Source organism: Capra hircus, chromosome 4, assembly GCF_001704415.2.
Source record: "Capra hircus breed San Clemente chromosome 4, ASM170441v1, whole genome shotgun sequence".
Taxonomy (NCBI): domain Eukaryota; kingdom Metazoa; phylum Chordata; class Mammalia; order Artiodactyla; family Bovidae; genus Capra; species Capra hircus.
Window position 1 is genome coordinate 54,327,244 of NC_030811.1, and position 23,496 is coordinate 54,350,739.

General features: G+C 44.0%; 1 protein-coding gene and 1 long non-coding RNA gene across 6 annotated transcripts in view; one reads left to right on the forward strand and one right to left on the reverse strand.

Moving 5' to 3' along the window:
* NOD1 (nucleotide binding oligomerization domain containing 1) overlaps positions 5,184 to 23,496 on the reverse strand; it is a 91,806-nt gene continuing 73,493 nt past the window's right edge. For all 5 annotated transcript variants that reach the window (XM_018047107.1, XM_005679252.3, XM_005679254.3 and 2 more), the window contains 4 exons: positions 22,659 to 22,742; positions 18,057 to 18,140; positions 13,102 to 13,185; positions 5,184 to 5,505 (listed from right to left, as the gene is read on the reverse strand). In XM_018047107.1, coding sequence (XP_017902596.1) covers positions 5,433 to 5,505; positions 13,102 to 13,185; positions 18,057 to 18,140; positions 22,659 to 22,742 — 325 coding nt within the window. In that variant the 3' untranslated portion in view covers positions 5,184 to 5,432. The remainder of the gene's footprint in view (positions 5,506 to 13,101; positions 13,186 to 18,056; positions 18,141 to 22,658; positions 22,743 to 23,496) is intronic.
* On the forward strand, positions 5,449 to 10,618 carry LOC108635850. The gene is made up of 2 exons (XR_001917971.1): positions 5,449 to 5,527; positions 10,139 to 10,618. It is a non-coding gene; the product is annotated as an uncharacterized LOC108635850 (long non-coding RNA).

A 23,496-nucleotide genomic window follows, 5' to 3' on the forward strand; every position in this document is an offset into this window, starting at 1 on the left:
TGCCCCAAAAAGCACCTAAGTAGGTATGGGGAAAATCAGAAACTTGTTTAGCATCCTTGAACTTATTTTATTTTATGAACTTATTTTATAATTTACCTGGTTTAAAATCTTTTTTCATTATTCATTCATTCATTTCATTACAAATCACTGGGGGCTACCCTCTTTTTAGTCCTTAGTGCTTCCGAAAGAGTTTTAAGCTGGTCTGGGTTCAGTTAATTCAGCTTTAAGTCTGTGAGAATCCTGCTGGGATGGCCCCTGGGCCCTGTAGCTCTGCGGCCAGCCCATCTGTGCGGCAACATGAGCTTTGGCCTCCTTACCAGCTAATTCCGCTTTTCATTAAAATTCCTCTCTATGGACCTGAGATGATGGTCATGCTTTTGCCTTTCAGGTCCAGAGCAAGGATTTTTATCCCTGTAAGTGAGCAATTAGTTACTGGAAATAGACATGTGTCACCCCTGGAAGTGGACCAAAACACCAACGAGCCAAATGTGCCTTCCCAGTTGGGGAGCTGAAAGGGACACCTGGCAAAGGCTGGCGGGCCTGGCTTTGTGCGGTGGTGCCAGCTTTGCTCTGTTCTTACTGTGCAGTGAAGACATGGATGCGCTTCCCTCTGTTCAGTGAGTGACACATAATTGTAAGAATGATGACAACTCATGGCTGTGCTTTTCACTGAAGGTGTCAGCATACTGCAGGAAGCTCAATGTTGTATGCCTCTAGACTTGAATTTGAGAACTTCTAGTGCTATATTTGACCTTGTTGGGACGTTTCCTAAGCCTAAGTGTCAAGGGGATACTGGGGGATGCCACTGTGAGCAGAAATGAGAAACATTGGTTTTACAATTGTTGTTGTTTAGTTGCTAAGTCATGTCCGACACTTTGGGACCTCATGGACTATAGCCCTCTAGGATCCTCTGTCCATGGGATTTCCCAGGCAAGAATACTGGAGTGGATTACCATTCCTTCTCTAGGGGATCTTCCTGATCTAGGGATCGAATCTGAGTTATCATACTGTGTATTGAGCACTGGGGGCTTCCCTGATAGCTCAGTTGGTAAAGAATCCTCCTACAGTGCAAGAGACCCTGGTTCGATTCCTGGGTCAGGAAGATCCACTGGAGAAGGGACAGGCTACCCACTCCAATATTCTTGGGCTTCCCTTGTGGCTCAGTTGGTAAAGAATCCGTCTGCAATGCGGGAGACCTGGGTTTGATCTCTGGGTTGGGAAGATGCCCTGGAGAAGGGAAAGGCTACCCACTCCAGTATTCTGGCCTGGAGATTTGGGTCGCAAAGAATCAAGACATGACTGAGCGACTTTCACTTTCATTGAGCACTGACCCTGCACCAGCATTGTGCTGATCTCCATGTGGCAGCTCATTTAATCCCCACAACAACTTTGTAAGTCAGTACTCTGGGATTTCCGTTTTCAAGGTAGAAACTGAAATTCTGACAATCTTAAGATGTGGCCCAAAGCCCCACAGTGATTTTACATGGCTTATTTTATAAGTTCCAAGTCAACATGGACATGTAAGTCTGAAACAATCAACTAACATGTCCTGTGGAAACAGTCGTATCCTAAGTTTGTGGAATTCCTCCCCTCCCCCCAATTTCCTATTATCTTTTTCTTGATTTCTCCATTTCTCTGCAGAGAAGTTCACCTATGGGCAGTGGAGAACCTTTCCAACAACTTAGCAGTCTAATTTTTCTTTTGTAAGAAAATCCATCATTCACCATCTGGAAGACCTAAGTATTTCTAGGTTAGAATTTAACCCAATACCACACAAATTCAGTTTCCCTTAGAGGCAACAGTTTTAATTTTCATAGTCTCTAAAAGTAGTAATATTTGGTAGTTTCTGGGTTCATTTTATTTTTTTTTTGTCTTTTACTTATTTAAATTTATTTATTTTAATTGGAGGCTAATTTCTTTACAATATTGTATTGGTTTTGCCATACATCAACATGAATCCGCCCGTGTTCCCCATCCTGAACCCCTCTCCCACCTCCCTCCCTGTACCATCCCTCTGGGTCATCCCAGTGCACCAGCCCCAAGCATCCTGTATCCTGCATCAAACCTGGACTGGTGATTCGTTTCTTATATTATACATGCTTCATTGCCATTCTCCCAAACATCCCACCCTCTCCTTCTCCCACAGAGTCCAAAAGACTGTTCTATACATCTGTGTCTCTTTTGCTGTCTCACATACAGGGTGATCGTTACCATCTTTCTAAATTCCATATATATGCATTAGTATACTGTATTGGTGTTTTTCTTTCTGGCTTACTTCACTCTGTATAGTAGGCTCCAGTTTCATCCACCTCATTAGAACTGATTCAAATGTATTCTTTTTCATGGCTGAGTAATCCTCCATTGTGTATATGTACCACAGCTTTCTTACCCATTCATCTGCTGATGGACATCTAGGTTGCTTCCATGTCCTGGCTATTATAAACAGTGCTGCAATGAACATTGGGGTACACGTGTCTCTTTCAATTCTGGTTTCCTTGGTGTGTATGCCCAGGAGTGGGATTGCTGGGTCATAAGGCAGTTCTATTTCCAGTTTTTTAAGGAATCTCCACACTGTTCTCCATAGTGGTTGTACTAGTTTGCATTCCCACCAACAGTGTAAGAGGGTTCCCTTTTCTCCACATCCTCTCCAGCATTTATTGCTTGTAGACTTTTGGATCGCAGCCATTCTGACTGGTGTGAAATGGTACCTCATTATGGTTTTGATTTGCCTTTCTCTGATAATGAGTGATGTTGAGCATCTTTTCATGTGTTAGCCATCTATATGTCGTCTTTGGAGAAATGTCTGTTTAGTTCTTTGGCCCATTTTTTGATTGGGTCGTTTATTTTTCTGGAATTGAGCTGCATAAGTTGCTTGTATATTTTTGAGATTAGTTGTTTGTCAGTTGCTTCAGTTGCTATTATTTTCTCCCATTCTGAAGGCTGTCTTTTCACCTTGCTTATAGTTTCCTTTGTTGTGCAGAATCTTTTAATTAGGTCCCATTTGTTTATTTTTGCTTTTATTTCCAATATTCTGGGAGTTGGGTCATAGAGGATCCTGCTGTGATTTATGTTGGAGAGTGTTTTGCCTATGTTCTCCTCTAGGAGTTTTATAGTTTCTGGTCTTACGTTTAGATCTTTAATGCATTTTGAGTTTATTTTTGTGTATGGTGTTAAAGTGTTCTAGTTTCATTCTTTTACAAGCGGTTGACCAGTTTTCCCAAGACCACTTGTTAAAGAGATTGGTTCATTTTAGAATCTCAAAAGTTTAGTTTTAGCAGTTTATAATAAAATATGATTCTGTCAGCTGGGAAGTGTGGTTCTCTGACTTGGCAAGTCTGAAGTCTGTTCTAAGCACCCTTGGCCTTCAACTCACCAAGCACTCAGTCCTTTATGTGATGTGGGCATATCTGCTGCTCAGATATTCTGGAAGAGAGATCCTCCCTTGGGTGGGGGTAGGGGTGGAGGTGGTGACTGTTAGAGATACCCAAACCTGGGGTGGCCAGGACCTTAGGGGACTAGCTCCCATGTGACCAAGTGACTGTACAGGATTTTTCCCCTAACTTTCAGGGCTAACTTGTTGAATTATACCCTTCTTAACTGGGGCTGTTGTATAAAGCCTGGGGGGACTTCTGACAACTCCAACGTACTGTTGAACGGGCCCCCCACTTACCCCTGTCAGCTCAGTGCCTCTTGCCACAGTGGGTACAAGCCCACCCTGGTCCTCTACTTGGCAGTGAACAGTCGAGAACGGTAGGGGACAGCCCATCAGGTTGTGGTGAGGGCTATGAAATCTGGCTATGCCAGCGTACCCTGGCCCCAACCACCAGGGACTCAAGGTATTCCTCTGAGAAGCCATTTGTGTGGACTGGGAGGTTAGATGGAGGGGCCTCAGATGCTTTCTCTGCCTTCTTCCTTCTCTTGTTAGGTGGAGGGATTTGTGAAGGATAACACTGAGGATGCCTCTGACTGTCCCTCGTCTGGTTCTCCTCACAGCACATCACCCTGGGGCCCCACCCAATGCAGTAAATGCCTCTAAAGGGGTCACAGCGTGCTTGCCAGGCCAACTTCCTTTTTAAAACCTCTGACTCAGACAACTGGAAGGACTGATGTTGAAGCTGAAACTCCAATACTTTGGCCACCTGATGCGAAGAGCTGACTCATTTGAAAAGACCCTGATGCTGGGAAAGATTGAGGGCAGGAAGAGAAGGGGACGACAGAGGATGAGATGGTTGGATGGCATCACTGACTCAATAGACATGAATTTGGGTGGACTCCAGGATTTGGTGATGGACAGGGAGGCCTGGTGTGCTGCAGTTCATGGGGTTGCAAATAGTTGGACACGACTGAGCGATTGAACTGAACTCAATTAGAAATAATGAGGGTTTCAGTATTTTACTAACAAATGAATTGGCAAATGAATGAGTTATCTGGTAAAACCTCCTCCTTCCCCCCATTTAGCATCCACTGCATGCCCGCCATGGTGGCAGGGGTCTAACATGCTCTCCCAGCCGAGTTCTCAGCAACTCTGAGCCTTGCCTCTAACACAGCCACCCTCACAACTGCTCAGGGGCAGGAGGAGACTTCCCTTTCTTCACAGGGCAAGAGAGAAGCTCCAGTTTGGATGCCACGGCCACAAGGGCACGCCAGGCCTTTATTCCTTTTGGAGGATGGTACTGATTCTTCTTCCTGGGGCAGAGCCCATAGCATCAGCCTTCTAAAGGTCAGCCCCATCCCATGAAAGCCCTGAGTGGAGCCTCAGTATTATGAAGACATTGCCCTGTCCCTCAGTCTGGTGAAGAGGGCATCCTGCCATCTATTTCAGCAGATGGTGAGACTCCAGGACTAAGACAAAAGCCCATGTGGGTCCTTCCTTTGGCACCAAATCCCTACAGAGCCTTGGAGGAGTCAAACCCCCACACTGCCCCCCCTCAGTGTCTATAGTGAGGTGGGAATAGTATCAACACTTGGGGAGGCACTGAGGAGGAAGACAATATTTCAGGTGAAATACTTTCCTTTGTTGAGCACCTTTGCCCCCCAAGAAACATGGTACCAACTGTGCACCATGTCATCAGCTCTCCAGTGAGCACGGCGGTGACTGACTCGCTCCCCCTAGCCTTTGGGCAGGCGTTCGTATGAGCTCTGAGTCTCACTCCTCTAGGTGCAGATTTAAATAATCACGGCTGTGCATTAACATCTCTTTATAGAAAGTTTACAGTCACTAAAATGGCTCATGCTTTTTCCTGCAGAATTGTAACAACTACTCGGGGCCTCTGCCAGTTGGAGGGATCTCTGCCAGATCCCACTTGATCTGCATCATGAAGGCTGGATTCCTAGAAGTCCCACCTTAGCAGACCCTGGATGCCACCATCCAAGCCAGGCGACTGCACTGAGTTGCCCCCAGGGCCAAGACCCACCCATGAGAAAATATCCCCTCAGAAACAGACAATCCGCTTCTCATCTTCAAAGACCTTGGCCTCCTCGGGCTTTATCAAGTTTCCATTTAAGCTGTTGGAGAAAAAGAACACAAGTAAGTGAGGGACTACTGTATACACCTTCCCAACATGTGTTCCTAACACACTCTCATGCTTCACACAACCCTGAAATTCAAACACTTTTTTCTTTTTTAAAACTGAAGTATAGTTGATTTACAGTATTGTGTTAATTTTAGGTGTATAGCATGGTGACTCAGTATTTCTGAACATTATTTTTTATTACAGGTTATTACAAGATAATGGGTGTAATTTCCTGTGCTACACAGTATATTCTTATTATTTTATAATAATTTGTATATATGTCAATCTCATACCCCTGATTTGTTCCTCACCCTTTTGGAGGGTAACCACGAGTTCATTTTCTATATTTGTGAGTCTGTTTCTGTTTTGCCTATATACAGGCATGTATGTTATTTTTTAGATTCCACATTTACCTGATATAATACTTTTTCTTTCTGTGGCTTATTTAGCAAAATATTCTCTGGGTCCATCCACTTTATAAATAGCAGTATTTCATTCTTTTTATGGCTGAGTAATATTCCATTGTGCATGTGTGTGTACATATATATGTACATATACATATAAGTGTATGTTTATCACATATTCATCCAGTCATCTGTTGATGAACACCTGGGTTGCTTCCATGTCCTGGCTATTGTAAACAGTGCTGCTGTGAACACTGGGGTACATATATCTTTTCAGATTAGTGTTTTATCTTTTTCTGGATATATACCCCGGGGCGCAATTGCTGGATCACATGGTAGTTCTACTGTTAGTTTAAGAATCCTCCACATTGTTTTCCATAGTGGCTGCACCAATTTACATTCCCACCAACAGTGTACGAGGGTTCCAATTTCTCTATATCCTCTCCAGAATTTATTTGTAGACTTTGATGGTGTCCATTCTGACAGGTGTAAAGTGATACCTCATTGGGTTTAGATTTGCATTTTCTAGTAATTAGTAATGTTGAGCACCTTTTCATGTGCCTGTTGGGAATCTGTAAATCGTCTTTGGAAAAACGTCTATTCAGGTCTTCTACCCGTTTTCTAATTGGGCTGTTCTTTTGATATTGAGTTGTATGAGCTGTTTGTATATTTTGGACATTAACCCCTTGTCAATTTCATCATTTGCAAATATTTTATCCCATTCTGCAGGTTGTCTTTTCATTTTTTCAGGGGTTTCCTTTGCTATGTAAAAGCTTTTAAGTTTAATCAGGTCCCATTTGTTTATTTTTGCTTTTATTCATTTTGCCTTAGAGCTACATTTTTAATTCCTAATGTCATATTTTATATCTCCCTGCTTACCCCTTTATTGTTTAGTGTAGTTATAGTCATTTTTACAATTTTTTCACTTTTAATCCATGTACTGGTTTAAGTGATCTTCAATCCTCAATATATATTTGCTTCTCCTATTGGCATTTTCCCTTTCCTATAGATTCTTTTCCATTTAATTTGCTTTTTGCTTTTCTGAGAAATTCTTATATTCTAAATGATAATCTTCCTGGGATTAAATATCCTAGGTTGATATTTTTCCATTTCAGGACTTTGAATATATCATGCTATTAATGCTTCCTCTGGCATGCCAGGTTTCTGCAGAGAAGTCAGCTGATAGCCTGATGGGGACTCCCTTGTAAAGGACTGTTTTTCTCTTGCTGCCTTCAGAATTCTTTGACCTTTGCCATTTAGTTACGGTGTGTCTTGCTGTGGTTCTGTTTGGGTTCATCTTGTTTGGGACCTTGTGTGCTTCCTGTTCCTGGATGGTCGTTCCTTTCTTTAGGTCTGGGAAGTTTTCAGCCATAATTCCTTCAAATACGTGTTCTATTCCCCCTTCTCCTTCTGGAATCCTTACGCAGCAGACACTGGCACACTCTATATCACCCCATGGGCCTCATGTGTTGCTTTCATTTTCCATTCTCTTTGTCTGCTGTGTCGATTGACTTCCATTATTTTTTCTTTCAGATCATTTGGATTTGTGTCCTTTAGTCTGCTATTGCTTTTACAGTGAGTTTTGTCTCAGAAATTGAATTTTTGATTAGATCTTTTTTATAGTTTTTGTTAGATCAGTTTCCTTTCTTTATTCAGTTAGCATTTTTACTACCAGCTTTTTGGTAATAAAAGTTACCAAAAAGACCAATTACCTCTATTTCATTATTTTTTCCAGGGGGCTTCTCTTGCTCTTTCAACTGGGAGTAGTTCCTCTGCTTTTTCCTTAACTGTTTCACCTAAATTCACTGAGAGCGAGAAAAGTAATCTGTTGTGGTCATGGAGAGGTGTTTTTATGTGAGTGTCCCTGTGTAGACTGTGTGTGCCCAGTGTCTTTGGTGTGAGGACTGGATTTGATGGTGGATGCCAGCCATGTCTTCTTCAGGGTGTGCTGGCCACCATCACCTTGATGGAGTATGGCTGGAACTAAAAGAGCTAGAACCTGCACAGGATGTGATGTGGGACCTCCTTTCTGCTCAGTGACCATCACACAGGGCCGGTGCTGCTCCGGAGCTGCTGGAGCAAATGCCCTGAGCTTTGGGCTAGAGAGTTGGCTCTGCTCCCTGTAAGTGTATGTTTTCCCTCCTCCCTGCACTGGGGCTTGTGCATTTACAGAGGTCTGATGCACCACCTGTGTAGGCGGCTCACATGGAGCCCAAGGTCATGTTTCTTCCCATTGTGGTCATGCCAGGTCGTGGCATGGAGAGGCTGGAGCATCTGCTTGGCTAGCAGTGGGGGTCATGGCATTAGGGCTGAAGTGGCTGTGTTGCCATCAGACAGCTGGGCTGCTTTGTTAGTGCTGTTCAGCAGGCTCCTGGGGGCCATGTCTGTGTCCTTAGATCAGGTCTTCTGCCAGGACTTGGCTTCTCTAGATCCAGTGCCAATCTGTGGTGTGGAGTGAGTGGGCCTGGGGTGTTTGCTCAGCGCAGCTTTGGGAGCACAGTGAGGTGGCAGCCACTCGGGCAGACCTTTCTGCCCTGTCTGGTGGCAAGCAAGCACCCACACTCCTCCCAAGCGGAGCCTAGGCGCGCCAGCCTTTCTGTCACACTGGTTCTCCAAGCAGCCAATGGGGCTTGTCTCCTCTGCACAGGAGCCCAGGACTGGGACACCCAGTCTGTGGTTCAACCCGCTCACTTCCCAGGCTTCCTTTTCCTCTTAGTCCTTTCCGTGGGGTGCCATCCTCACCTGATTCTTTTTCTTACCCAGCCTACCTGATTACATGGGAATCTTTCTTGGAGCCTTGGTCATATAGGCGTTCTCCTGCCAGTTTCCAGTTTTCCATGAGACTTGTTCTACACTTGGATGTATCTGGGGGGAGGTGAGCTCAACATCCTCTTACTCGGCCATCTCGATGACTTGTTTGATATTAATCCTTTCCAGATGGCCAACACACACGTGAAAAGATGCTCAGCATCACTCATTATTAGAGAAATGCAAATCAAAACTCCAGTGAGGTATCACCTCACACCAGTCAGAACGTCCATCATCAAAACAAATCCACAAATAATAAATGCTGGAGAGGATGTGGAGAAAAGGGAACCCTCCTGCACTGCTGATGGGAATCTAAATTGCTACAACTACTATGGAGAACAGTATGGAGGTTCCTTAAAAAACTAAAAACTATGATGCTGCTAAGCTGCTAAGTCACTTCAGTCATGTCCGACTCTGTGCGACCCCGTAGACAGCAGCCCACCAGGCTCCCCCGTCCCTGGGATTCTCCAGACAAGAACACTGGAGTGGGGTGCCATTTCCTTCTCCAGTGCGTAAAAGTGAAAGTGAAGTCGCTCAGTTGTGTCCGACTCTTCGTGACCCCATGGACTGCAGCCCACCAGGCTCGAGTACTGGAGTGGGGTGCCATCGCCTTCTCCGAAAAACTATCATAGGACCCAGTAATCCTACACCTAGGCATATACTCTGAGAAAACAATTCAAAAAGATACATGTGCTCCAGTATTCACTGGAGCACTACTTAAAATAGCCTAAATGTCCATGGACAGACAATGGATAAAGATGTGGTGTACCTATACAATGAAATATTACTCAAACACAAAAAGGAACAAAACTGGGTCAATGTGGATGAACCTAGAGTCTGTCATACAGAGTGAAGTAAGTCAGAAAAATATATTAATGTATATATATGGAATCTAGAAAAACAGTACTGGTGAACCTATTTGCAGGGCAGGAATAGAGGTGCAGACATGGAGAACTGACTTGTGGACACAGTGAGGGAAGGAGAGGCCAGGACAGATTGAGAGAGTGGCATGGACATATATGCACGCCCATGTAAAACAGACCGCCACGGGGAGCTGCTCATCTCAGCGCCCTGTGACGGCCTAGAGGGGCGCCCGAGGAGGAGAGATGTATACACACAGCTGATCCATGCTGTTGTAAGGGAAACTAACAACATTGTAAAGCAATTATAATCCAATTTAAAAAAATCCCTTCATGGAGCTACCATCACTCCATGGAATGGGTCTGAGGTCACCAATAGCCTCTATAAAACTGAATTTAAATGACATTTTTCAGGTCTTATCTTTCTTGATCTTCACAGGCATTTCTTCCTCCTCCTCGAAACACTACCATCTGTTTCTTGGCTTGATATTTACAGTCTCTGATATTTACATCTGATCATTCCATCTTCTTTTTTATATTCTCCTCCATATAGCCTCTAAATAATGGATTTCCTCCAGGCTTGGGGCCCAGCCCTCTTCCCCCAGAAGAACCTCATCTATCCCTGGCCTCATCTGTATGTCAGTGACCTGGGCAAGACCTCCCTACTCCGGAGCCTCTTACCTACTTGACGTTTTCATCTGGATGCCTCCCAGGTACTCATAGTGGGCACCTCTCCCCAGGGTGCCCTAGCTCTGTGAATGGCACCACTCTTCCTCCAGTTGTGCAAATTAGTAACCTGGAGGTTAACCTTACCACCTTCCCCACCTTCATATTCTGTCACAAAGTTTTGTTTCCTAAATATCCCTAGCATGGCTCTTGGAATCTCTCCACATGTTCCCCCCACCGTCCTGATCTGAGTACCTATCACCTCTTCTCTGCCTCACTGTGCTGTCCTGCTAACTGTCCCTTGACGTGGCCTCTGCGGCCTTTCCCAGTCCACTTTCCTACAGGAGCCAGGGTGGTTTTTTTTTTTTTTTTAAAAAAAAAAACAGTGTGGCTCTGAGCACATCCCTCTTTGCTTGAAACCCTTCAATGACTTACTATTGCTTTTAGGATAAATACCAAAAATATCCAACAGGGCCCATAGATCTTTCAGGGTCTAGTCTCCACCCTATCACCTCCACCTCCTGTGGCCCTTCTTCCACACTGTTCTTCAAAGGTACCATGTTCCTTCACGCCTCAGAACTTTTGCACATGACATTCTCCTTCCTGGAACACTGTCTTCCCACCTCAGCTGATCATCTCCTATTCGTCCTTCATGGCTTACTTTAAACGCCACTTCCTTCAGGAGACCTTCCGTGAAACCTCCTTTGTATCAGGTTCCTGTCTCAGCCTTCCCCTCTCCAGCACTCATCATGATTGTCATTAAATAATTACTTGAATAATTTTTTCCTTTGTCTTCCTCACTGGATGTAAACCCATGAGACAGCTCCATCTTGCTCACCGCTGGATTCTTGGAATCGCCACAGCACCTGGCACTCACATTCATTATTCAAGAAATTAAGATGCTGTGCTTTCCCTGGGGACTCTGCAGTGACCCTGACACAGGCCCTACCCTCAAGGAGCTCACAGTCTGGAGGAGACAGCCTCACAGGAGGCTCTTGCAACAGAGTGTGGTTAAGTGCTATAATTTATGACATTGGGTCATTGAATACTGCTCATTTCTGTCTTTGAAGGCATAACTCAAGGAGGGACTTCATATCTCAAGTTCTTTTTGAACAGGGATGAGGCAGACATAAATGTCATTACAAAGAGTCCAAGGAGCTGGCCCAAGGTAATCTCTGCCAGTGGTGACGCTGGGCAGAGCCTGACCCCAGCCCTGGAAGCCCATGAAGTGAGACTTCTGGGATGAGCCAGGGGCTGAAGATACTCCTGGGCCAGCGCCCGAGACGTCCTCTTTTCTAATCCTTCCTGACACCAAGGCCTCGTTCAGGTTGTACACAGCATTGCCTTAAAGACTGATACTGAGTCCTATACAAATAGTTCTTTGTGTAGGAACAATGGTCTTTGGTGGGCCATTTCAAGCTAGTCAGAATTAAAGCAGCTGCATGTCCTTAAACCAGTCACTGAGCAGAGTGGAGGCCAGCTGTCCTTCAGCCTGGTCCCCTGTCCTCTCACAACAGAGTCAGCAGCAAATGGGGTGCTTCTAGGAAAGGATTCCTGGCTGAGTAGGCTTGGCTTTGAAGACGACATGCCATAGCCCCTCCATCAATCTGTTTGGAGCCTGGGCTCTCTTCTCAAGCATAATGTTTTCAAATGTTTTTTTGGTATACCTCCAAATAAGAACATTTTACATTGTGAACCAGCGTCTATGCTGGTACACATCTATACATCCACACCCACATCTGAAATTAGATTTATGAAATATCTCATAGTGTGCACACAGCATTCTGGTGTTCTACTCCATTTCATTCTTTAAATAATGCTAGTTACAACCTACCAAACCAATTTGTGATCCTCTAAGGAGTTCTAAAGTAAAGTTTAAAAAACGCCGTTCTAGCAGCCAAGGTCAGGGAGAAAGCTGTACCTTGACTTATAGTTTTGGGGCTATGAAATTCTTCTCCCCAGTACGAAGAAAGCACTATAGTTAATGAGTAACTACCCCCTGCACTGAGGGTTTGGGTCATGGCAAGGCTGCTCCATGGACCTCAGGACCCTGGATAGAGCATGAACTCCTGTGGTCTCTGCCCTCCAGGGGAACCCGGCTCTGGCCCCTGCCAGGCTTTCCATGTTGGTCTGAGCCTCACACTCTGCTGGGCTATCTCAGGCCAGGCCTGGGGCAGAGAGCAAATTCCAGAGCTCTTGGTGGGTCCGGGTTCAAGGACACAGGGGCCCTCTGTTCTCAACTCAGTTACATCAGTACTGAGGCAGTCAGGGCTCTTTCTGTTACTAGTGGGACACACACATTCCCTCACCCCCTTGAATGTAGCCCAGTCCTACCTGTGGGGGAAGGGGGGGTGCTGTATGTGTCCCGTGGGAGGCACAAGAAATGGAATGGGGCTCAACATTGCAGTAAGGCAGGCCATGGGCTTTCCTTCTGCTGGCATAAGCGAGTCCTCAGAAGAGAAACAGGAAGTTCGAAAAGAGTACAGTCAGCTCAAATACAGCCTGGAAGCCCAGAGAGGAAAAGAATGTGCTTCAGACTCCAGGCCATCTCTCAGTGGGAATCAATTCTCAGTCTGTCTGCCCCTGTACAATCTAGGACAGGGGGACTGCAGAAGAGTCCTAACTATGAAGTCACAGCCTTGAATTTCAGTTTCTCCTCTTAGGTGTGACCTGGGTCTGGGCCTCAGTTTCTTCATCTGTGAAATGGAAACAGTACTACCTACTTTACAGATTGTTGGAAAGATGAGAAATAAATGCACATTGCCTTACATTGTGCATAGCACATAGTCAGTGGTGCTAAGTAAATAATCACTGTTGTTACCGCTACAAAAAGTGGTAGCGCAGTCTTACCAAATCTCCATTATGCCAGTGTTCTTCTGTAATGCTTCTGCCAACTGGGCAATCCCCTTGGCTGTGATCTGGTTCTGGATAAGCCTGTAAGAAAAACATACCTTTTGTATCAAGTCATACTGGATGAACTCTGTCCACGTCATTAGGGGGTTAGAAGGGTATGATGGAATGAGAGAGAGGGTCAGGAAGAACTGAATCCATTTAACTTTCAGTCTAGCAAAGATTGTCTAGATCAGACTCAGGAGAATAAACGACATGTTTTAAAATGTTTAACTTTTCTGATGGGCAGAAGACCTAAATAGGCATTTCTCTAAAGAAGACATACATATGGCCAACAGGTACATGAAAAATCTATAATTATTGGAGAGGTGAAAATCAAAACCACAATGAGGGACCACTTCCTACCAGTCAGAATGGCCATCATTAAAAAGTCTAAAAATAATAAATACTGGAGGGGATTTGAAGAAAAGGGGATCCTCCTACGCTGTTGGTGGGAATGAAAACTGGTGCAGCCACTATTGAAATCGGTTTGGAGGTTCCTTAAAAAAACTAAAAAATAGAGTTGCCATAAGATCCAACAATCCCACTCCTGGGCATATATCCAGATAAAACTAATTTTAAAAGACATATGTGCTCCTATGTTCGTACAGCACTATATACACTAGCCAACACATGGAAACAATCTAAATAGCCATCAGACGATACAGAAGATGTGGTATACACACACACACATATATACACTGAACTAACTATTGCTCAGCATTAAGAATATCACACTAAGCAGAGAAGGACAAATACCATATGACAGCAGTTATATGTGGAATCTAAAATATTACACAAATGAACCTATCTACAAAATAGACTGCAAAACAAATACAGACTACAAAACACATATGGCGAACAGACTTTGTGGCTGGCAATGAGGAGGAAGGGTGGGGAGGGAAGGATCGGGGATTTGGGATTCGTAGATGCAAATTATTATATAGAGGATGGATAAACAGCAAGGTCCTACTATATAACACGGGAACTATAGTCACAATCCTGTGATAAACCATAATGGAAAAGAACATGAAAAACAACATGCAGGGAGCTTCCCTGGCAGTCCAGTGAGTTAAGACTTTGCCTTCCAGTGAAAGGGATGCAGATTTGAACCCTGGTTGGGGAGCTAAAAATCCAAATGCCTTGTGGCCAAAAACCCAGAACATAAACAAGAGAAGCAATATTATAACAAATTCAGTAAAAACTTAATTTTTAAAAAATATATAACTGAGTTACTGTGCTGTACAGCAGAAATTAAACATTGCATTCATATGCAAATTATACATCAATAAATGTTTTAATGTTTAACCTTTCTGTATATTTTTAGCATGAGCATAATAGATCTGTATATTCACATGCAGGTACTTTTACTACATATATATGCATGTGTGCTTGGCACTTTTCATTGTTTCGAGACTACCAGTCTGAACAACAAATTCTAAGGAACGTTATCTGGGAACAGGCAGTCTGATATCTCCTTCCAGGTGGCTGGAGAAAGGCAAGGCAGCTTTTAAAGTCAAGTATTTTTAAAGAGCTAGGCATTCTCTTCTTTGATGGGGAAAAGGCTTCCAAAATGGTGCCATGTCCTATCCAACATCTGAGAGGGAGGGACGGAGAACTAGTCATGAGTCCCAATGGAAAAGCATCCATATTGGGGCCTCTAGGAGTATACCCCATTATGTTGGGTAACAGTGACTCAATGAAACGAAGGTTTCAGATAGAGCTGAGAAGCCTGAACAATTCCTGAATTGCTCCCCTGGGAGGCTGTGCTTCTAGCCCACCCAGGAAAAAAAATGCAGCCCAAGTCAGTGATATGTCTACTTTTTTTTTTTTTTAATCATCACAGGTTCACTCCTCTGCTCTGGCTTTTTGTAGATAAAGGCTGCAAATACACTTGACCTTTAGAAATTTGGGGCACTGATCCAAGAAGGCAGCTGCATGAGGAAGATGAAGGCCTGTATTACCATCACGATGAGATTTCAGAAATTAAGCCAATCCCTTAGAAGGAAGCAGTATAGCATGGTTAAAAGTTCTCCTCATATACAATTACACCTACTCCCCACCTTCCAGCTATAGATCCTTGAAGAAGCTCTCTGTTCTTCGGTTGCCTGACCTATAACATGAGAGTAACTGTAAGAGAACCCCACAACCCTGAGTGTGTTAGTTTCAATAGGAGGATGGGTAGGAAGTAGTTCTCAGTCTCTATTACAGTGCCCAGTGCAAGTTCTTGTCACCATTCCTGCCCAAGCACACAGGGATAGGCAGCCATGCTGTAGCCAGGACCCAGTGATTGTTGCCCCATCTCCCACAAACTGGGGGCCCTGGTCTTGGGGCAGAGGTGGTGACTTTCTGGTAAGCATGACCACAGTGTGACTTGGACTTTTTGCAAAAGGAGCAAAAATAGAACCTGGAAGTGGGCACAGAGTTCTGCATTTAGTTAAATTCTGCTATTTCTTAATGATCCCTTCCATGGTTGCGACCACTGGCACCACCTACGCCTTGCTGGAGGTAGGCTAAGCTGCTTGCAGCCTAGACCTGGCAAGAGGCTGGGTAGGAGGAGAGGTTAAAAAGCCTGGCAGTGCTCAGGCCCACTGGCTACTTTCACCCTGGCCAGTGTGATCTGTGCTCACACAAAGAGTGAAGACTCACTCTCTAGCCCTCTCCTAACTGTGTTCTCCCTGGGGAGGCTGGCCTGACACCTAGGGAAGGGCATAAAAGAAAGTCTATGGGTCAGAAAGAAAAGGGAAAAAAAAAAAAACATGTAAAAGTAACACACTGGGTTCACACACACACACACACACACACACACACACACACATATATATAAACTGACATGATCTAAAATTCAGATGTAGAAGTAACACACTGGGTTTACACACACACACACACACACACACACACATATATATAAACTGACATGATCTAAAATTCAGATGTAGAAGTAACACACTGGGTTTACACACACACACACACACACACACACACATATATATAAACTGACATGATCTAAAATTCAGATGTAGAAGTAACACACTGGGTTTATACATATATATATAGAGAGAGAGAGAGAAACTGACATGATGATCTAAGATTCACGTGGAAATGCAAGGGTCCTGGAATAGTCAAAACAATATTAAGAAGAACAAAGTTGGAAACACACACTTCCTGGTTTCAAAAACTTATTACAAAGTTACAATAAGCAGGACAGTACAGTCCTGGCATAAGGATAAACATATGGTTCAACCAGAATAGAAAGTCCAGAAATAAACTCACACATTTATGGTCTACTGATTTGACAAAAGTGTCAGGGCCATTCAAAAGGGAAGAGTCTTCAACACGTGGTGCTGGCACAACCGATTATCTAGATGCAATAAAATAAAGCTGGACCCCAAATCTCATACCATACACAGAAACGAACTCCAAATGGATCAAGGACCTAAATGTAAGAGCAAAACTGTGACACTTAAAAGAAATCTTTGTGACCTTACATTAGGCAATGATTTCTTAGTAAGACACCTACAGCACAAGCAACTAAAGAAAATATACATTGGACTTCATCAAAATTAAAAACTTTGGTGCTTCAAAGGTCACTGTGAAGAAACTGAAAAGAAATATTTGCAAAATTGAAAAACTCTACAGAAAGGGAGGAAATATTTGCAAATCATCTATCTAGTAAATGTCTCGCACCTGGAATATTTAAAGAATCCTAACGACTCAGCAATTAAAAGGCACATAACCCAGCTTAGGGCTTCCCAGGCGGCACTAGGGGTAAAGAACCCAGCTGCCAATGCAGGAGACAGAAGAGATGAGGAGTGTGATCCCTGGGTGGGGAAGAACCCCTGGAGGAGGGCTCGGCAACCCATTCCAGAATTCTTGCCTGGAGAATCCCCATCAACAGAGGAGCCTGGTGGGCTACAGCAAAGAGTCGGACACGACTGAACCAGCTTACCACAGCACAACCCAGTTTACAAACGAACAAAGAATGTGGAGCCAGTTCTCCAAAGAAGGTATACAAATGGCCAATATGCACATGAAAAGACATCCAACATTGTTAGTGTCAGGAAAATGCAAGTCAAAACCACGATGAGACAGCACTTCATATCCTCTAGGATAGTATGACCCCAGAAGACCTGTGTTGCTGAGGACGTGAAGAAATGGTGACCCTCATACATGACTGGTGAGAACGTAAATAGCATAATCACTTTGGAAAACAGTTTATCAGTTAACAAAATAACCATATAACCCTGAAATTCTATTCCTAAGTATATACCCAAAAGAAAACACGTGGTTATACAAACATGCACGAATGTTCACAGTAGCATTATTCATAACAGTCATAAAGTAGAAACAATCCAAATGTCCACCAACTGATGAATGGACAAACAAAACGTGGACTATCCATCCATACAACGGAATATTCAGCCATAAAAAGCAATGGAGTACCGATACATGCCACAGTGTGGATGAAGCTTGAAAACTTATGCTACTGAAATAACACAGAAACAAAAGGCCCCATATTGTACGACTGCATCTCTATGCAATGCCCAGAAAAGGCAAATCCAGAGACTGAAAATAAAATTAGTAGATGCTAAATCCCACGGACAGAGGAGCCTGTTGGGGTACAACAGTCCATTGAGTCACAAAGTCGGATACGACTGAGGGGACTTAGCACGTATGCAGGAACCAAGAGAGAAGAAGGATGGAGGGGGGGTGATTGCTTAATGCATACAGGTTTGGGGGGAATAGGGGAGGCGGTTAAATGTTCTAGAGTTAGAGAGTAGTACTGGCTGCACAACCTATAAATATGCTAAAAATCACTGAACTGTATACTTCAAAAGAGTGACTTTTATGGTATGTTAATTTTATGTCAAAGTTTTTTTTTTTTTTTTAAAGCACAGTGCTGAAATCTGAATTACCATAAATGTTTCAATGTCTGGTTGACTTTCAACATCTCTGCAAAGCTCTCTGCCACTTCATCATCAAGTTCATTTTTGGTGAGCCTGTAAGAAAAAGGAAGAGTGGACTCAGGGCAGTCAGTCCTACCTGGTACCCTTTCTTCATTGTGTTCCTGGCCCAGGCGTCTCCAGCTTATGCTGCTAATCACTTGCTGAGAACTCAGCAAACAGCCAGGCTCCAAACCCAGCCTTTGAGCCCCAAAGACAATAAATGGAGGTTCATTTCTAGTGCAAATCCTTCACCCAAGCTCCTACTTCTTAGCCCTGCTGTTGTCGGGGAGCCCATACTCCCCTCTATCCTTGCTAAGCTCTCGGATTTCACAGAGGACAGGGGCCCACAGAAAGCGAGGGACCAATGCTTGCTTCTCTGGTCTCCTGCAGCCTTTAAGATCCCTTGAACACCCATGACAGTCTGTTACTAAATTCAGTCTGATGAAGACCTAGAAAAGCCTGACAAATGCATGTTAAAAGGTGATCATCACTTAGCCAGTTGTGAAGGACCCAAGTTCTGTGACCGAAAGTTCCAGTAGTCTCTCAGTTGTTCATAAAAGCAGAAAGTGACCTGGGTAAAGCACAGAGGTCGAGACGCTCCTGGTTGTAAAGAGGATTAAACCCTGTTGTGCCAGTGGATGAAAGAATAAATAAAGGAAGGAGAACAAAACAGAAGAAAAAATTAAAAATCATTCCTTGAAGGGCAATTTGGTAGTGTCTATCCATATTTTTTGCATTCCAGTCCCCTATAATGAAAAGGACATCTTCTCTGGGTGTTAGTTCTAAAAGGTCTTGGATATCTTCATAGAACTGTTCAACTTCAGCCTCTTCAGTGTTACTGGCTGGGGCATATAGACTTGGATTGCTGTGATACTGAATGGTTTGCCTTGGAAATGAACAGAGATCATTCTGTCATGAGATTGCATTTTGAGATTGCATCCAAGGAAAGACTAGAGATTTCTTCAAGAAAATTAGAGATACCAAGGGAACATTTCATGCAAAGATGGGCTTGCTAAAGGACAGAAATGGTATGGACCTAACAGAAGCAGAAGATATTGAGAAGAGGTGGCAAGAATACACAAAAGCACTGTACAAAAAAGACCTTCACAACTCAGATAATCATGATGGTGTGATCACTCACCTAGAGCCAGACACCCTGGAATGTGAAGTCAAGTGGGCCTTAGAAAGCATCACTACAAACAAAGCTAGAGGAGGTGGAATTCCAGTTGAGCTATTTCAAATCCTAAAAGATGATGCTGTGAAAGTGCTGCACTCAATGTGCCAACAAATTTGGAAAACTCAGCAGTGGCCACAGGGCTGGAAAAGGTCAGTTTTCATTCCAATCCCAAAGAAAGACAATGCCAAAGAAGGCTCAAACTACTGCAGAATTACACTCCTCTCACATGCTAGTAAAGTAATGCTCAAAATTCTGCAAGCCAGGCTTCAGCAATACGTGAACCGTGAAATTCCACATGTTCAAGCTGGTTTTAGAAAAGGCAGAGGAACCAGAGATCAACTTGCCAACATCTGCTGGATCATCGAAACAGCAAGAGAGTTCCAGAAAAACATCTATTTCTGCTTTATTGACTATGCCAAAGCCTTTGACTGTGTGGATCACAATAAACCATGGAAAACTCTGAAAGAGATGGGAATACCAGACCACCTGACCTGCCTCTTGAGAAACCTGTTTGCAGGTCAGGAAGCAACAGTTAGAACTGGACATGGAACAACAGACTGGTTCCAAATAGGAAAAGGAGTACATCAAGGCTGTATATTGTCACCCTGCTTATTTAACTTATATGCAGAGTACATCATGAGCAATGCTGGGCTGGAAGAAGCATGAGCTGGAATCAAGATTGCTGGGAGAAATATGAATAACCTCATATGCAGATGACACCATCCTTATGGCAGAAAGTGAAGAGGAACTAAAAAGCCTCTTGATGAAAGTGAGAGAAGAGAGTAAAAAAGTTGGCTTAGAGCTCAACATTGAGAAAACTAAGATCATGGCATCTGGTCCCATCACTTCATGGGAAGTAGATGGGGAAACAGTGGAAACAGTGTCAGACACTATTTTTTGGGCTCCAAAATCACTGCAGATGGTGATTTCAGCCATGAAATTAAAAGACGCTTACTCCTTGGAAGAAAAGTTATGACCAACCTAGATAGCATATTGAAAAGCAGAGATATTACTTTGCCAACAAAGGTCCGTCTAGTCAAGGCTATGGTTTTCCCAGTGGTCATGTATGGATGCGAGAGTTGGACTGTGAAGAAAGCTGAGCACCGAAGAATTGATGCTTTTGAACTGCTGTGTTAGAAAAGACTCTCGCAAGTCCCTTGGACTGCAAGGAGATCCAACCAGTCCATTCTAAAGGAGATCAGTCCTGGGTGTTCATTGGAAGGACTGATGCTAAAGCTGAAGCTCCAGTACTTTGGCCACCTCATGCGAAGAGTTGACTCATTGGAAAAGACTCTGATGCTGGGAGGGATTGGGGGCAGGAGGAGAAGGGGATGACAGAGGATGAGATGGCTGGATGGCATCACCGACTCGATGGACATGAGTTTGTGTGAACTCTGGGAGTTGGTGATGGACAGGGAGGCCTGGCGTGCTGCAGTTCATGGGGTTGCAAAGAGTCGGACATGACTGAGCGACTGAACTGAACTGGTTCAAATTTTAAATGTGTTTCACTTTGGACCAATAATTAGACTTCTAGAAATTGACCTATGGTGTGCAAAGACATTACACACAGGTTTCTATAGATGCAGTATTGATTGCAGTCTTTTTTGGTCATAAGGTAAGACGTGAACAAATTTCAGTATCAATAGAGGCAGCTGGAGAAATAAGTTGTGAGTGTGCAGCCTTGAGAGAGACTGAGGTAGGAGGAAGAAAGAGGCTGAAGAGCATAGCACTTAAGACACTGAGTCAGACAGGCCAGCTGGGAATCGCTTACTAGCAGGGTGACCACAGCCGGTGGTTGAACTTCTCTGGGCCTGAGTTTTCCCATCAGTAAATGTTAACAGTAATGGTACAACCCTCCTTGCATGGTTGTGAGAATGAGTTACCGTACGAAAAAGACAGTATGATGTATTTATGGTCAGTATTCAGGAGATTCTGGGCATTGACATTATTATCCACCTAGAGCGGTGAGTCTCAACTGGGGTGAGTTTCCATCCAGAGACACTTGCCAATGTCTGGAGACAATTTTGATTGTCACAATTAGGGGTCACTACAGAGTATCTAATGGGCAAAGACCAGGGATTCTGCTGAATATCTTACAATGCACAGGACAGCCTCTCAACAGAAAAGAAATATCTGGACCAAAATGTCAACAGTGTTGAGACTGAGAAACCCTGACATCAAAGGACATATAAAATATCTACAATATATGGCTGAGATGCTTTTTAAGCCACTTGCTAAATTCTATTTTGTAAGAAAAGGGGTATTTATTTGAATATACATTCAAATGCTAGAAATAGAAGATTATATTTAGGAAACATGAAAGGGGAGGTACTTTCACTTCCTACTTTCCAGACTTCAGTGTCATATTTTTTTTCTCAAAAAGTATGTTTTTTTACTTTCCAAAATCTTTTAAGAGATTTTTTTGAAGAGAAAAGGGAAATGAGCTTACTGGGCAGCAGGTCTAGTGTCAGAATTCTCACAATGATGACATTTACATTAACTGATTTAGCCAATATCTCATGAGGAGGATATGGAGACATGTAATATAACTTCCTCACCTGGAAGCAATTTATGATACAGGCAAGTAAGTAAAATACAGTAAAATAAAAATATAGTAAATGGCCAAAAAAAGAGAGAAGAACCAAAAAAAAAAAAAAAAGGAGCACTTTCAGAAGGTAACATTCATTAATTAGTGGCCCTGGAATGCAGAGAGGAGTGAGGACAGGTGAGCCAGAGCATGAAGGTCAACTCCTGATGTGACTAGCTGGGGAAGCAGGAGGCTGCATGGGAGAAAGGCAGTGTAAGAGGAAGAAGGGAGAACATTGAAACAAGAATGCGAAAGTTGGACCCTTCAAGGCATATCTGGGGGTGTTCCAGAGATATCCTGACAGTTAGAATGGCTAGCCTTCTGATTTACCTGAGGCCCGCAGTGGCCCAGAAAGCTAAGGTCTCAAACTCAGGCTCCGAGGGCCCTCTCCACCCATCCTGTTCTTGTCTGTGCTTCTGGGAATGACTATCATCTTCTCCAGGAGGAAATTAAATTATAGACTTTCCTTTGAGGAAAGGCCTAGGGCCTTTTCAATTTTCAGGCTTCCCTGGTGACTCAGATGGTAAAGAATCTGCCTTTAATGTGGGTTTGATCCTGGGTTGGGAAGATACCCTGGGGGAGGGCATGGCAACCCACTCCAGTATTCTTGCCTGGAAAATCCCATAGACAGAGGAGCCTGGTGGACTACAGCCCACGGGGTCGCAAGGAGTTGGACGTGACTGAGCGACTAAGCGCAGCCCAGAGCCTTCTCAATTCAGAGGCAGCCTTTCAGTTAAGATTCTAGGCTGTGCACAGTCTTTGGAAAAATCCCTAATACCCAACCTTTCCAAATGACTCTGGTTATTACCAGAATATTCTCAGAGATGCATTCTGCTGCAGGGCCCACGCGAGGCTCTTTCCTCCTTCTGTAGAGATGCCGTTGAATGCAAGACTAGGAAGGAAAAACATTTGGAGAAGGTTACTAAAAACATGTCTACATTTGCCTTTGGCCTGGTAGCTTAATGGTAAAGAATTTGCCTGAAATGTGGGAGAACCAGGTTCAATACCTAGGTGGGGAAGATCCCCTGGAGGAAGGTATGGCAACCCACTCCAATTTTCTTGCCTGGAGAATTCCATGGACAGAGGAGCCTGGCAGGCTACAGTCCATGGGGTCACAAAGAGTCGGACGCAACTGAGAGGCTAACACACTCAGCAACTAAAGCAGCTGGGAAGACTTGCCAGGAGGTGGCCCCTGCCTGGGCTGACTCAAAGCAAGCAGCAGAAGTGCTCAGCTGTGCCAGCAGCCGCTCGAGTTTGTTGCTTCAGAGCCCAGGTTCAGACCATGAGAACAGGCCAGAAGGGAAATGAAACATGGGCCATATCTGGCCACAGTGCAAACAGCAGGCTGAAGAGGCTTGGCCAGCTCTGCTTTGGATGCTGAGACCTTACAGCAGTGAGGCCTAGGGAAATCTCTGTTCTCATAGGGAAGGAACTCTGCTACTGCCCCTACCACAGGAGACTCTCTGTAAGTGACAGCAAGAACACAGGCAATCAAGAGACAGCCAGGTCTCAGGGATTCAGCCGGAGGTCTAAAGGAGGGCCGGGAAGGACCAAGTCTGTTTACAGAGATGAAAGGTCCCCTCTTGTCCCAGCACCATCCTGAGAATGAAGAAGGGGCAGAAATAAGCTGCCCAGTGTCCCTTTCA